At 41.3% G+C, this 16,563-nt stretch overlaps 1 protein-coding gene across 1 annotated transcript; it reads left to right on the top strand.

The window, feature by feature from the left end:
- The first annotated feature begins 890 nt into the window (after window positions 1-890).
- Window positions 891-6,432, top strand: LOC123738453 (gastrula zinc finger protein XlCGF67.1-like). Its single transcript, XM_045713446.1, has 3 exons — window positions 891-1,421; window positions 5,417-5,891; window positions 6,414-6,432. The coding sequence occupies exons 1-3, from the start codon at window positions 1,271-1,273 to the stop codon at window positions 6,430-6,432; spliced, it is 645 nt and encodes a 214-aa protein (XP_045569402.1). The 5' UTR covers window positions 891-1,270.
- The last annotated feature ends 10,131 nt before the right edge of the window (window positions 6,433-16,563 follow it).

Raw genomic sequence — 16,563 nt, 5'->3', positions numbered from 1 at the left:
GCAAGGCACTTAACCCTAATAGAACAATGAGCCAGATATTTCACCTGATGTATGAATCTGAAGCATCCAGTTGGCGTTCCACTCACTACCAAATATGGTGATGAGAGGAAGCCCAGTTGGCGAAATAGTAGCCAATTTTCTCATTGATGAAACGTTTGGTCTCTATACAGTTTTTTGTTTCCATGACTAAAATCTGTAACAAACAGTGTACTACCTTTTGTAGACTTTACCCTTTGCCAAAATGTAAATAAAAAAATTGTCGTTTAGGAGTGCAAGGGCGAAGTTAGTTATTGCAACAGCGCAATTCACAGAGTGGGCGTTCCCTAATGTAAATATGCAAATAAATGCCAGAACGCGCCAATAGGATCTCTCTAGCTCCTGCTTGGCTCTGCCCACTTCCCTGCTTGTTCTGTCCACTATGATTCATTTGCTCCCTTTGGAAACGATAAACTCTGGTCTATCTTGGGTTAGTTATACAAATCTTTACACACACAGTCCATGAAAAGCATGAGGTGTGGCTAACGATAGCCAGCTTGAGCTAGCATACGTACTCGGTAGAACAGAGTAGATCAATTTGATGTTGAGAAATAGTGCATTGTGGGTAGTTTAGAAGATATCCGGAAATAAATTCATAATTATATAATAACCCCAAAACATAACTATGTTTGTACATATATGTAATCAGGTCGTGACTACAACTACATTACTAAGTCTTTAAAACTACACTGCGTTGCTACATTGGTGAGTAAAAAACAAATGCTTCTTACCGTTCAACTTTTTTCTGAAAATAAAATATAATTTTCTCTCAATTGCGTTACCCACTCCAGTCGGCAGTTGGCGATGGGGGGCTTTAAGGCTGTTAGTGTAACATAATCTAGTGGACGGAAAGCTTTCAGTAACAGCAAGTCAGCCACCTCGGTAGCTTGCTAGCCAAAATATCCGAACCAATAAAGCTCTTTAAACGCTTTCGTGTATATTCGCCACTGTTTTAAACCCGTTTCTGTCGTCTAGTAAGTTATCCGATTTAATTTCACATTATGATGTTGTTGTTTTTGGTCAGCAAGCTGGGTGGTTAAGTTATCACTAGCCCAGGTAGCTAACATCCCTGACCATGAGCTCACTAAGCTACTCTCCTGCTAAAGAAGATGAGGTCTGCTGGACGGAGAAAGAAGCTCTCGTGAAAGAGGAGGAGGAAGAGGAGGCTGTTACAGTAAAAGAAGAGGAGTAAGAGAAAGCGTGTGCAGTTTTTGGAGTGAAAGAGGAGGGGGAGATGACTGTCACGTTGAAAAAAGAGGAGGAGGAAGAGGAGGAAACTGGATATCTGGGCCCGGTTTCCCAAAGGCATCTTAAAGCATTCAATTGTTCTAATGTTGAACTTAGCCGTAAGATGCTATTGAGAAACCGTTCCCTGATTAACACTAGTAAGTACTGTCTTAAAAACAGAGACACAAACTCTGCAGTTGTTGAACTGATATGTGGTGTTAAAGGGGAAATCGGCTGTTGCTACATCCATATACATCCAATGTTTAGAAACAATGTAAATGTAAACCAACACTCTATAGCCTCAACATGGTTATAACTATAATGTTGATATCATGGATGGTCAGTCCTTGCATCCATAGGTCTGTTTCTGATGGGGGTAAGACAGTTAAAACATATGAGGCATTAATAAGTTGTATTCTTAAAGAATCAATGGTTATATGGGTGTTTCTAGAATTGCCAGTGTAGATTTCCTGTGGGGTTCAAATTGTTAGAGCTGTTGATAAGTCATTGTATAATATTCAGCCAATTTTCCCCCCATTTTTTTTTTGGGGCGACTCTAATCGACTGATCAATTGTTTTGTTATCATCATAACGTTACACATTTCATATGATGTATTCAGCGTATAACAGTTAAATTAGGCCTGGACATTGAACTACACTGAGCAACATGTATTGGTAACTAGGGCCTGTAGGACCTGCTTTGTTGATATTGTTGTTAAGAAGACAGAGAAACACTTTATTATGGACAGACTTCTCCCCATCTTAGCTACTATTGTATCAACGTGTTTTGACCATGACAGTTTACAATCCAGGTTTACTCCAAGCAGTTTAGTCATCTCAACTTGCTGAATTTCCACATTATTCATTACAAGATTTAGTTGAGGTTTAGGGTTTAGTGAATACAATGCTTTTAGTATTTAAAATATTTGTGACTAACTTATTCCTTGCCACAAAACTAACTGCAGCTCTTTAAGTGTTGCAGTCATTTCAGTTACTGTAGTAGCTGACGTGTATAGTGTTGTCATCCACATACATAGACACACTGGCTTTACTCAAATTTCCACATCATTTATTACAAGATTTAGTTGAGATTTAGGGTTTAGTGAATGTTTTGTCCCAAATACAATGCTTTTAGTATTAGAAATATTTAGGGCTAACTTATTCCTTGCCACCCACTCTGAAACTAACTGCAACTCTTTGTTAAGTGTTGTAGTTATTTCAGTTGCTGTAGTAGCTGATGTGTATAGTGTTGAGTCATCCGTGGCATGTCGTTAGTAAAGATTGAAAAAAGTAAGGGGCCTAGACAGCTGCCCTGGGGAATTCCTGGCTCTACCTGGATTATGTTTGAGAGGCTTCCATTAAAGAACATCCTCTGTGTTCTGTTAGACAAGTAACTTTTTATCCACAATATAGCAGAGGGTGTAAAGCCATAAAATATACACGTTTTTCCATCAGCAGACTATGATTGATAATGTCAATAGCCGCACTGAAGTCTAACGAAACATACATTTCTCTTAGCCAATCATCACATATTTATGTAAATGCTGTGCTTGTTGAATGCCCATTCCTATAAGCATGCTGAAAGTCTGTTGTCAATTTGTTTATGGTAAAATAGAGTATCTGGTAAAACACTTTTTTCCATTAGTTTACAGGGTGATTGATCGGCTATTTGTGGCACTAAAGTGTGTTTTACTATTACTGGGTAGCGGAATTACTATTTAATATTACTATTTACTATTACTGGGTAGCGGAATTACTTTCGGATCCCTCCAGCCCTGAGGGCACACACTTTGTAGTAGGCTTAAATTGAAGATATGACAAATAGGAGTGGAAATATCGTCTGCTATTATCCTCAGTAATTTTCCATCCAAGTTGCCAGACCCGGTGGCTTGTCATTGTTTATAGACAACAATATTTTTTTCACTTCTTCCACACCCAATAAAGAAGCCCCTGCTCCAAAACCGCCATAAAAAAGATAGACTACGATTTGCAACTGCACACGGGGACAAAGATTGTACTTTTTGGAGAAATGTCCTCTTGTCTGATGAAAGAAAAATATAACTGTTTGGCCATAATGACCATCGTTATGTTTGGAGGAAAAAGGGGGAGGCTTGCAAGCCGAAGAACACCATCCCAACCGTGAAGCACGGGGGTGGCAGCATCATGTTGTGGGGGTGCTTTGCTGCAGGAGGGACTGGTGCACTCCACAAAATAGATGGCATCATGAGAAGGAAAATCATGTGGATATATTGAAGCAACATCTCAAGACATCAGTCAGGAAGTTAAAGCTTGGTCACCAATGGGTCTTCCAAATGGACAATGACCCCAAACATACTTCCAAAGTTGTGGCAAAATGGCTTATGGACAACAAAGTCAAGGTATTGGAGTGTCCATCATAAATACCTGACCTCCGTCCTATAGAAAATTTGTGGGCAGAACTGAAAATGTGTTTGCGAGCAAGGAGGCCTACAAACCTGACTCAGTTACACCAGCTATGTGAGCAGGAATGGGCCAAAATTCACCCAACTTATTGTGGGAAGCTTGTGGAAGGCTACCCAAAACGTTTGACCCAAATTAAACAATTTAAAGGCTATACTACCAAATACTAATTGAGTGTATGTAAACTTCTGACCCACTGGGAACCTTATGAAAGAAATAAAAGCTGAAATAAATCATTCTCTCTACTATTATTCTGACATTTCACATTCTTAAAATAAAGTGGTGATCCTAACTGACCTAAGAAAGGGAATTATTACTAGGATTAAATGTCAGGAATTGTGAAAAAACGATATTAAATGTATTTGGCTAAGGTGTCTATAAACTTCTGACTTCAAATGTACATACATATCCCAACAAGAAGCCAAGGATTACAGGCAACATCAAGAATACCAAGCTAAAGACTAAAGAACTAACACTTTCAAGGAGTGGGACACTAATCTGGACGCTTATAAGAAATCGCTCTATGCCCTCAGACGAACCATCAAACAGGCAAAGCATCAATAAAGGACTTAGATTGAATTCTACTACACCATTGTGTCAGGGCAAACTATTACGGACTACAAAGGGAAACCCAGCCGCGAGCTGCCCAGTGACGCGAGCCTACCAGACGGGCTAAATGTCTTTTTATGCTCGCTTCGAGGCAAGCAACACTGAAGCATGTTTGAGAGCACCAGCTGTTCCAGACGACTGTCAACATTCACAAGGTCGCGGGGCCAGACGGATTACCAGGACGTGTAATCAAGTAACCTGCCTAAATGACTACTGCCCCGTATCACTCACGTCGGTAGCCATGAAGTGCTTTGAAAGGCTGGTCATGGCTCCCATCAACACCATCATCCCAGAAACGACATACTCAATTCTCATTCCGCCCCAAGAGATCAACAGATAACGTGATCTCCATTGCACTCCACATTGCCCTTTCACACCTGAACAAAAGGAACACCTACGTGAAAACGCTGTTCATTTACAAAAGCTCAGCATTCAACACCATAGTGCCCACAAGCACCGCAAGGCACTACAGAGGGTAGTGCATACGGCCCAGTACATAACTGGGGCCAAGCTTCCTGCCATCCAGGACCTCTATACCAGGCGGTGTCAGAGGAAGGCCCTAAAAATCATCAAAGCCTCCAATCACCCTAGTCATAGACTGTTCTCTCTGCTACCGCACGACAAGCGGTACCGGAGCGCCAAGTCTAGGTCCAAGAGACTTCTAAACAGCTTCTAACCCCAAGCCATAAGACTCCTTAACAGCTAATCAAATGGTTACCCGGACTATTTGCATTGACCCCCCCCCCTTCCCCCCTTTTTTACTTTAGTATATTTGGTAACTCTTTTTTTAATTCTTATTTTCTTAAAACGGCATTGTTGGTTACGGACTTGTAAGTAAGCATTTCACGGTAAGGTCTACCTACACCTGTTGTATTCGGCGCATGTGACAAATAAAATTTGATTTGAAATATGACAAAGGCTATTGTTGGTCACTTGACTGTCCATATTAGGACAATTGTCAAATACATTTGTAAAAGCATTTAAACATTCATTACAGATGTAAATTGTTGTACAACATCATGGGCATCACCTTTTAGCTAAAATAAACAGTGGATTTCTGCTGTTGTGGTCTTTAACCATCTGTCTGACTTTGTTGTTCACACAGGAGAGAGATGTGACTATCGTGGATCCTCTGGGCAGCCTCAACAACATCATGAAGCTGAAGAGACAGAGACGAGTCTCTCCCCATCAGAACGCCTCAAGAAACACCAGCGGAAACCCACAGGGAAGAAATCTCACCTCTGCTCTGACTGTGGGAAGAGTTACTCAAGATCAGATTCACTAAAAGAATACCAGAGAATTCACACAGGCGATACAACTCACTGCTCTGACTGTGGGAAGAGATTCACCTCTTCAGCAAACCTTAAAATACATCAGAGAATCCATACAGGAGAGAAACCTTATAGCTGTGATCAATGTGGGAAGAGTTTTAATGTTCCAAGCAGTCTGAAAACACACCAGAGAACACACACAGGGGAGAAACCTTATAGCTGTGATCAATGTGGGAAGAGTTTTAATGATCCAAGCAGTCTGAAAACACACCAGAGAACACACACAGGGGAGAAACCTTATAGCTGTGATCAATGCGGGAAGAGTTTTACTACATCTAGCCATCTGACTATACACCTGAGAACACACACACTGCTCACTGGTCTGACTGTGGAAAGAGTTTTATTTCGTCAGGATGTTTAAAATCACACCAGAGAACACACACAGGAGAGAAGTGTCATAGCTGTGATCAATGTGACAAGAGAGACTCTGATAAAAGATCTCTGATTAAACATCAGAAAATACATACATGAAGGAGTTATTCCATAAAATGAAATAATGTGCAATGTTTTAACATTATTTTAATGATGTCACAATGTAGAATGTTTTAACATTGTAGGAGTATTTTAATAATGTCACTATGTAGAACCTTAAACGTTTTCCCCTTGTGCTATTGATTTCAGCATGATGTGGATATTAGCCTCATTATGGGACTGAAGTGAAGGAGTACTATTTATGTGATTAACAAAAAAACTTTGCCGACATTCTTGAATCAAAATACAACTCAACACTTTGAAATGTAGCTAGCTGTTTTCTACAAATTGTCCTCCCAGATTCCGTGTGTTCTTTTGAGCTGTTAGATTTGACAGGACATGTAATTGGTTTCAACGTGAAATCAATATTAGTGATGACATATAAGTGTTGCGTTTCTACTGAATTTAAATGCATCACTCCAAAAATGTTGCTGACTGTTTTATGCAGGTTGTCCTCTGACCTTTGAGGTAAAAGATTTCTCCCATTTCCGTGTGTGTTTTTTTTTATTTTATTTTTTTTTATTTTTTTAACTTCAATACTACACCGTTTTTGGTGCAGTTTAAAAGGTGCTCATAAAAAAAATGATATGTATGTTTTGACATTGGGCTTATTTATTATTTTTCGTTGAAAAGAAGACCGTGCCCAAAGTCCATTATATGCTCGGTTTTGGTTGAAAGTGAAAGTTGAAAAGACGTGTTTTTCAGGTCGTTGTTCTCAGCGACTTGAAAACAACTTAATTTCAACGTATTTGCAGCCTATACACATGGACTATCAAAAATTGGTCTAAGAACAATTTTGTTAACAATCATACATCACTCCCGTATTAATTGTCTTTATTCCACTACTGAAGAAGCATGACTCAAATCACCTCATATTTCAAACATCCAGCCTGACAAAATATACATTTTTAATGCCTCAACATTAAGTGAATCATTGCCCATACATATTAAGGAAGGAGTGTACATTCGGTTTTGATATTAAATATTTTACATTTCATGTAAGATTTTCAACCAACTGACATTTTTTTTGTACAATGTTTACAAAACAATGTAATAAAACAAGCTTATATTTTGGGATATTACATAATATTCTGACTATTTTAGTCAATGATATTTCCTTAGAATGCTCATTTTTATGTTGTGTATTAAATATGTATTTTTTTAAATAAAAAAATAATAAATTCTGTGAAGCCATTGCTTTGCATCCATTTTTTTTAAACTAATTTTGTACATAATATTGCTGCTACCGTCTCTTATGACCGAAAATAACTTTTGGATATTAGAACAGCGACTCCTCACCTCGTACTGGAAGAAGCTTTTTCCGTTAACGAGTCAGACAAGAAGGAAATACTGCTTTCCCGGGAACAGGCCCAAATAAGGAGCGCCAATTATAGGACCAAAATTAACAGCTTCTCCCCCCAAGCCATAAGACTGTTGAATAATTACTTACATTTACTTAAATTACTTACATTTGTTTTGTATACTGCTGCTACTCGCTATTTATTATCTATGCATAGTCACTTCACCCCTACCTATATGTATAAATTACCTCAACTAACCTGTACCCACGCACATTGACTTGGTACCAGTACCCGTACCCTGTATATAGCCTCGTTATTGTTATTTTATTGTGTTACTTTTTATTATTTTTAACTTTAGTTTATTTGGTAAATATTTTCTTAACTCTTCTTGAACTGCACTGTTGGTTAAGGGCTTGTAAGTAAGCATTTCACGGTAAGGTCTACACTTGTTGTATTCGGGGCATGTGACAAATAAAGTTTGATTTGATTTGTCTGATATGTGCTGTATAAATAAAGCCTGATTTTATTTGAACATCAGATTAGTTTTACTGGAGGTGGTCGGGTAATGTAATTATATGCAGTGCCATGTCAGTAATTTGTGCAGGAGAGTAACAATTCCAGCCAGAATAACCTACTATTTTTTGGCGAACTGTGCGAATCGACATCCCTGTGTTTTGAGAGAAATGTCTGAGTTTGACAGGTATTGTTCACGGTTTGAGCAATGAAAACAATAACTGATTCAATAAATTGAACGAAGTGCTGCTCATAGCCTGTATAAGAAGGGCCTACATGCATCAACTTCCACCGGTCTAAGGCACTGTATGCCAGTGCTAGTATGTATGCCAGTGCAGTGCTAGAGGCATCACTACATTCCTTGGTTCGATTCCAGGCTGTATCACAACCGGTCGTGATTGGGAGTCCCATAGGGCGGCGCACAATTGGCCCAGCGTCGTCCGAGTTAGGCCGGTGTCAGCCGTCATTGTAAATATGAATTTGTTCTGAAGTGACTTGACTAGTTAAATAAAGGTTAAAAAAAGAATATAACAAAAATTGTTGAGTAGTTTAGATGATATCCGGAAATAAGTTCATCAATATGTAATAACCTAAAAACATAAATATGTTTGTACATATAGGTAATCAGGTGTAGCTGTACACAGCCCATCTGTAAATAGCCCATCCAACTACCGCATCCCCATATTGTTTTATTTACTTTTTTGCACACTAGTATTTCCAGTATTTCTACTTGCACATCATCATCTGCACATCTATCACTCCAGTGTTAATTTGCTAAATTGTAATTACTTCGCTACTATGGCCTATTTATTGCCTTACCTTCTTACGCCATTTGCACACACTGTATGTACACTTTTTCTATTGTGTTATTAACTGTACGTTTGTTTATTCCATGTGTAACTCTGTGTTGTTGTTTGTATCACACTGCTTTGCTTTATCTTGGCCAGGTCGAAGTTGTAAATGATAACTTGTTCTCAACTAGCTTACCTGGTTAAATAAAGGTAAAATAAAAGAAATAAAAAGGTCGTGACTACAACTACATTACTAAGTCTTTAAAACGACACTGTGTCGCTACATTGGCGAGTAAAAACTCATGTTTTCTACCGTTTAACTTTCTGTCTGAAAATAAAATATTATTTTCTCTCAACTGCGTTACCCACTCCAGTCAGCAGATGGCGGTATGAGGCTTTAAGGCTAGGCTGTTAGTGTGACGTATAATCTAGTGGACGGAACGCTTCTTTCAACAACAGTTAGTCAGCCAGCCAAAATAGCCGAACCAATAAAGCTCTTTAGACGCTTTCGTGTATATTAGGCACTGTGTTTTAAACCCACTTCTGTCGTCTAGTTAGTTATCCGATTTAATTTCACATTACGCTGTGGTTACTGGCCAGCTAGCTGGCTTGATAATTTAGCCTAGCACTAGTCTAGTCGCTAATGCTAGCTAGCTAACATCTCCGACCATGAGCTCACGAAGCTACTCTCCTCCTGCTGAAGAAGAGGAGGCCTGCTGGACGGAGAAAGAAGGTCTCGTGAAAGAGGAGGAGGAAGAGGAGGATGTTACAATACAAAAACAAGTAGAGGGTGAGGCTTTTACTGTGAAAGAAGAAGAGAAAGACGTTTCAGTGAAAGAAGAGGAAGACGCGTTCAGAGTGAAAGAGGAGGAGGATGTTACAGTAAAAGAAGAGGAAGATGCAGTATTTGAAGTGAAAGAGGAGGGGGAGATGACTGTCACATCGAAAAAGGAGGAGGAGGAAAAAGAGGAGGAAACTGGATATCTGGGTCCGGTTTCCCAAAGGCATCTTAAGGCGTCCAGTTGTTCTAATGATGAACTTAGCAGTAAGATGGTTTTGAGAAACCGTTCCCTGATTAACACTAGTAAGTACTGTCTTAAAAACAGAGGCACAAACTCTGCAGTTGCTGAACTGATGTTTGGTGTTAAAGGGGAAATCTGCAATTGCTTCATCCATATTTGGACTTTTAAATGATTTATATATAGCCATTGATTCTTGAAGAATATAACATATGCCTCATGAGCTTAGTTCAACTGTTGTACCCCATCAGAACCCCAAATAAGCTTATTTTACTCCAATGTTTAGAAACAATGTAAATGTAAACCAACACTGTATATCTTCAAAACATGGTTAAAACTATAATGGTCAGTCCTTGCATCCATAGGTCTGTCTATGAATTTGAGACTAGTTACATTTCTCTAGCCCATCCCTCATCTTATTACCTAAACAGGGTGGAATTACAGTGTTGTTATTGTTTTGACTGTAGATTGGTTGATTGATTGTCCCTTTAAAAAAGCCAAATCAATCTTATATTTAAACAGCAACAAAATGTCAGCCCAGAGACTTGGTTTGGTTAACAGCTGAGGGATGGAGGCTGGAGAAATGTAACCACTCTCAAATTCATAGAGAAAGCTATTGTTGGAACCTTAACCCAAAACCTAGAGACCTCGTTAAGAAGTTCAGACATCTTGGTGTAACAGTTATAAGGTGTTGACTTGACAGTCACTGGACCCAGGTTTGAGTTCAGCTCAGGGCTTCCCCCTGAATTCACTACACTATGAATACAAGAACTGGCCATCCATGAGTTAAAAATGAGAGTTTTAACCTACTTTTGAAACTATACAGTGGTTGTTTACAAACAGTGGCATTATACAGGCGTATATTTTGGTTTCAGATGGGGTGAGACAGTTGAAACATATGAGGCATTTATAAGTTCTATTCTTCAAGAATCAATGGTTATATAGTGTATGGGTCTTTCTATAACTGCCAGTGAAGATTTCCTGTGTGGGTCAAATTGTTAGAGCTGTTGATAAGTCATTGTATAATATTCAGGCAATTTCCCCCCCCCCCCTTTTTTTTTTTAGAGCTGACTCTAGTCGACTGGTCGATTGTTTTGTCAGTAGGCTGTTTGTCGACCGAGATTTTTAAATATTTTTTGGGTCGAGCAGTCGCAAATACACTAAAACACTAAATAAACAAAAGTATGTGTTCACCCGTTCAAATTAGTGGTTTCGGCTATTTCAGCCACACCCGTTGCTGACGGGTGTATAAAATCGAGCACACAGCCTTGCAATCTCCTTAGCCCAACATTGGCAGTAGAATGACCTTAGTGAAGAGCTCAGTGACTTTTAACGTGGCATCGTCATAGGATGCCACCTTTCCAACAAGTCAGTTTGTCAAATTTCTGCACTGCTAGAGCTTCCCCTGTCAACTGTAAGTGCTGTTATTGTGAAGTGGAACGTTAAGGAGCCTTTTGGGCCTAGAGAGAACAGTCTATGACTAGGGTGGCTGGCATCTGACAATTTTTAGTGCCTTCCTCTGACACCGCCTGGTATAGAGGCCCTGAATGGCAGGGAGTTCGGCTCCAGTGGTGTGCTTAGCAGTACGCACCACCCTCTATAGCACCTTGCTGTCAGATGCCAAGCAGTTGCCATACCAGGTGGTGATGCAGCCGGTCAAGATGCTATCAATGGTGCAGCTGTATAACCTTTTGAGATCGGAAGGCCCATGCCAAATCTTTTTATCCTCCTGAAGGGGAAGAGGCGTTGTCATGCCCTCTTCACTACTGTGGACAGCGGAGTCAATCACCACCTTCCGGAGACACCTGAAACCCCACCTCTTTAAGGAATACCTGGGATAGGATAAAGTAATCCTTCTAACCCCCCTTAAAAGATTTAGATGCACTATTGTAAGTGGTTGTTCCACTGGATATTATAAGGTGAATGCACCAATTTGTAAGTCGCTCTGGATAAGAGCTTCTGCTAAATGACTTAAATGTAAATGTAAATGTTTGGACAATAATTGGTCAGTGATGTGAACACAGAGGAACTTGAAGCTCTCGACCGGCTCGACTACAGTCCCGTCAATGTGAACGTGGGCATGTTTGGCCCTCCGTTTCCTGTAGTCCATGATAAGCACGCCCCTGAGGGGTCTGTGTTGAGGGTCAGTGTGGTGCGTGTGTTGTTGCCAACCCTCACCACCAGGGGGCAGTCTGTCAGGATGTCCAGGATCCAGTTGCAGATGGAGGTGTTCAGTCCCAGGGTCCTTAGCATAGTGATGAGCTTGGAGGGCACTATTGTGTGAAGGGGTGAGCTGTAGTCAATGAACAGCATTCTCACGTAGGTGTTCCTTTTGTCCAGGTGGGAAAGGGCAGTGTGGAGTGCAATAGAGGTTGCGTCATCTGTGGATTTGTTGAGGCGGTATGCGAATTGGAGTGAGTCCAGGGTTTCTGGGATGATGGTGTTGATGTGAGCCATGACCAGCCTTTCAAAGCATTTAATGGCTACAGATGTGACGCTATGGGGTGGTAGTCATTTAGACCGGTTACCTTGGCGTTCTTGGGCACAGGCACTATAGTGGTCTGCTTGAAACACGTTGGGTATTACAGACTGGGTCAGGGAGACGTTGAAAATGTCAGTGAAGACACTTGCCAGCTGGTCAGCGCATGCTCTGAGTACACGCGTCCTGGTAATCCGTCTGGCCCTGCGGCCTTGTGAATGTTGACCTGTTTAAAGTTCTTTATCACATCGGCTAACAGAATGTCAAATGTTAGGACTATAACTACTGTTCCCTGAAGGAGGGGAAACGAGGAACAACATCTTCTTTGGCACCGCACCTTCCTTTCCTGGGCTTGGTGAAGAGCAGTATTTCAATTGAAGGAATGAATCATCACCTGTGGAAGGCGAGACTTACAGCGAGGTGCAGATTTAATATTCCTCGTTTCCCTCCTTCAGGGAACAGTAGTTATAGTCATAACGTTACACTTTTCATATGATGTATTCAGCGTATAACAGTTAAATTAGGCCTGGACATTGAACTACACTGAGCAACATGTATTGGTAACTAGGGCCTGTAGGACCTGCTTTGTTGATATTGTTGTTAAGAAGGCAGAGAAACACTTTATTATGAACAGACTTCTCCCCATCTTAGCTACTATTTTATCAATATGTTTTGACCATGACCGTTTACAATCCAGGGTTACTCCAAGCAATTTAGTCACCTCAACTTGCTCAATTTCCACATTATTCATTACAAGATTTAGTTGAGGTTTAGGGTTTAGTGAGTACAATGCTTTTAGTATTTAAGATATTTTGTGAATAACTTATTCCTTGCCACCCATTCTGAAACTAACTGCAGCTCTTTGTTAAGTGTTGCAGTCATTTCAGTCTCTGTAGTAGTTGACATGTATAGTGTTGAGTCATCTGCATACATAATCATACTGGCTTTACTCAAAGCCTGTCGTTAGTAAAGATTGAAAAAAAGTTGTTTACAGGCTGATTGATCAGCTATTTGAGGCACTATGCGGAATTACTTTCGCTTCCCTCCAGGCCTGAGGGCACACACTTTGTAGTAGGCTTAAATTGAAGATGTGGCTAATAGGAGTGGCAATATCGTCAGCTGTTATCCTCAGTAATTTTCCATCCAAGTTGCCAGACCCCGGTGGCTTGTCATTGTTTTTAGACAACAATATTGTTTTCGCTTCTTCCACACTCGGTTGACAGAATTCAAAATTCTAATGTTCGTCTTTCATAATTTTATCAGTTATTGGATGTGTTGGATGTGTTGTGTCAGCTTTTGTTATTGGCATGTCATGCCTTAGTTTGCTAATCTACTGCAGAGATAGCCTGCAGAGTTCTATTTTACTATCCAGGTCTGTACCAAAACCATTCGAGCTTCTACTTCTAAAAATGTACCTTTCCAGAGACAGGTCTCTCACCGTTGTCGCTTGCTATAGACCACCCTCTGCCCCCAGCTGTGCCCTGGACACCATATGTGAATTGATTGCCCCCCATCTATCTTCTGAGCTCTTGCTGCTAGGTGACCTAAACTGGGACATGCTTAACACCCCGGCCATCCTACAATCTAAGCTAGATGCCCTCAATCTCACACAAATTATCTATGAACCTACCAGGTACAACACCCAAATCCGTAAACACGGGCACCCACATAGATATCATCCTAACTAACTTGCCCTCCAAATACACCTCTGCTGTTTTCAACCAAGATCTCAGCGATCACTGCCTCATTGCCTGCATCCGTAATGGGTCTGCGACCAAACGACTACCCCTCATCACTGTCAAACGCTACCTAAAACACTTCAGCAAACAGGCCTTTCTAATCGACCTGGCCGGGGTATCCTGGAATGACATTGACCTCATCCCGTCAGTAGAGGAAGCCTGGTTATTCTTTAAAGGGGCCTTCCTCACCATCTTAAATAAGCATGCTCCATAAAAAAAATGTAGAACCAGGAATAGATATAGCCCTTGGTTCACTCCAGACCTGCCCTTGACCAGCACAAAAACATCCTGTAGCATTCTGCATTAGCATCGAATAGCCCCCGTGATATGCAACTTTTCAGGGAAGTTAGGAACCAATATACACAGGCAGTTAGGAAAGCTTAGGCTAGCTTTTTCAAACAGAAATTTGCATCCTGTAGTACAAACTCAAAAAAGTTCCGGGACACTGTAAAGTCCATGGAGAATAAGAGCACCTCCTCCCAGCTGCCCACTGCACTGAGGCTAGGAAACACTGTCACCACCGATAAATCCAAGATAATTGAGAATTTCAATAAGCATTTTTCTACGGCTGGCCATGCTTTCCACCTGGCTACCCCTACCCCGGTCAACAGCCCTGCGCTCCCCACAGCAACTCGCCCAAACCTCCCCCACTTCTCCTTCACCAAAATCCAGATAGCTGATGTTCTGAAAGAGCTGCAAAATCTGGACCCCTACAAATCAGCCGGGCTAGAAAATCTGGACCCTCTCTTTCTAAAATTATCTGTCGAAATTGTTGCAACCCCTATTACTAGCCTGTTCAACCTCTCTTTCGTATCGTCTGAGATTCCCATAGATTGGAATCTCTTCAAAGTGGGAGACACTCTAGACCCAAACTGCTACAGACCTATATCTACTCTACCCTGCCTTTCTAAGGTCTTTGAAAGGCAAGTTCACAAACAGATTACCGACCATTTCGAATCTCACCGTACCTTCTCCGCTGTGCAATCTGGTTTCAGAGCTGGTCATGGGTTCACCTCAGCCACGCTCAAGGTCCTAAATGATATCATAACCGCCATCGATAAGAGACATTACTGTGCAGCCGTATTCATCGACCTGGCTAAGGCTTTCGACTCTGTCAGTCACAACATTCTTATTGGCAGACTCAACAGCCTTGGTTTCTCAAATGATTGCCTCGCTTGGTTCACCAACTACTTCTCTGATAGAGTTCAGTATGTCAAATCGGAGGGCCTGTTGTCCGGCCCCACAGGGCCCAATTCTCGGGCCGACTCTCTTCTCTGTATACATCAATGATGTTGCTCTCACTGCTGGTGATTCTTTGATTCACCTCTACGCAGACGACACCATTCTGTATACCTCTGGCCCTTCGTTGGACACTGTGTTAACTAACCTCCAGACCAGCTTCAATGCCATACAACTCTCCTTCCGTGGCCTCCAACTGCTCTTAAATGCAAGTAAAACTAAATGCGTGCTCTTCAACCGATCGCTGCCTGCACCTGCCCGCCCGTTCAGCATCACTGCTCTGGACGGTTCTGACTTAGAATATGTGGACAACTACAAATACCTAGGTGTCTGGTTAGACTGTAAACTCTCCTTCCAGACTCACATTAAACATCTCCAATCCAAAATTAAATCTAGAATCGGCTTCCTATTTCGCAACAAAGCATCCTTCACTCATGCTGCCAAACATACCCTCGTAAAACTGACCATCCTACCGATCCTCGAATTCGGCGATGTCATTTACAAAATAGCCTCCAACACCCTACTCAACAAATTGGATGCAGTCTATCACAGTGCCATCCGTTTTGCCACCAAAGCCCCATATACAACCCACCACTGCGACCTGTATGCTTTCGTTGAATGGCCCTCGCTTCATACTCGTCGCCAAACCCACTGGCTCCAGGTCATCTACAAGTCTCTGCTAGGTAAAGCCCCGCCTTCTCTCAGCTCACTGGTCACCATAGCAGCACATGCTCCATCAGGTATATCTCACTGGTCACCCCCAGCACACACCTGTAGCACGCGATCCAGCAGGTATATCTCACTGGTCACCCCCAAGGCCAATTCTTCCTTTGGCCGCCTCTCCTTCCAGTTCTCTGCTGCCAATGACTGGAACGAACTGCAAAAATCTCTGAAGCTGGAGACTCTTACCTCCCTCACTAGCTTTAAGCACCAGCTGTCAGAGCAGCTCACAGATCACTGCACCTGTACATAGCCCATCTAATCTACCTCATCCCCATACTGTATTTATTTATTTATCTTGCTCGTTTGCACCCCAGTATCTCAACTTGCACATCCTACCATCCCGGTGTTTACATTTACATTTTAGTCATTTAGCAGACGCTCTTATCCAGAGCGACTTACAGTAGAGTGCATACATTTTATTACATTTTTAAATACTGGTCCCCCGTGGGAATCGAACCCACAACCCTGGCGTTGCAAGCGCCATGCTCTACCAACTGAGCTACAGTTACAATTGCTATATTGTAATTACTTTGCCACCATGGCCTATTTATTGCCTTACCTCTCTTATCCTACCTCATTTGCACATGCTGTATATAGATTTTCCTACTGTATTATTGATTGTGTGTTTGTTTATTCCATGTGTAAC

The sequence above is a fragment of the Salmo salar genome, chromosome ssa02 (genome assembly GCF_905237065.1).
Source record: "Salmo salar chromosome ssa02, Ssal_v3.1, whole genome shotgun sequence".
NCBI lineage: Eukaryota > Metazoa > Chordata > Actinopteri > Salmoniformes > Salmonidae > Salmo > Salmo salar.
The sequence above is the reverse complement of the archived record's forward strand: the minus strand, read 5'-3'. Positions and strand labels throughout refer to the sequence as shown.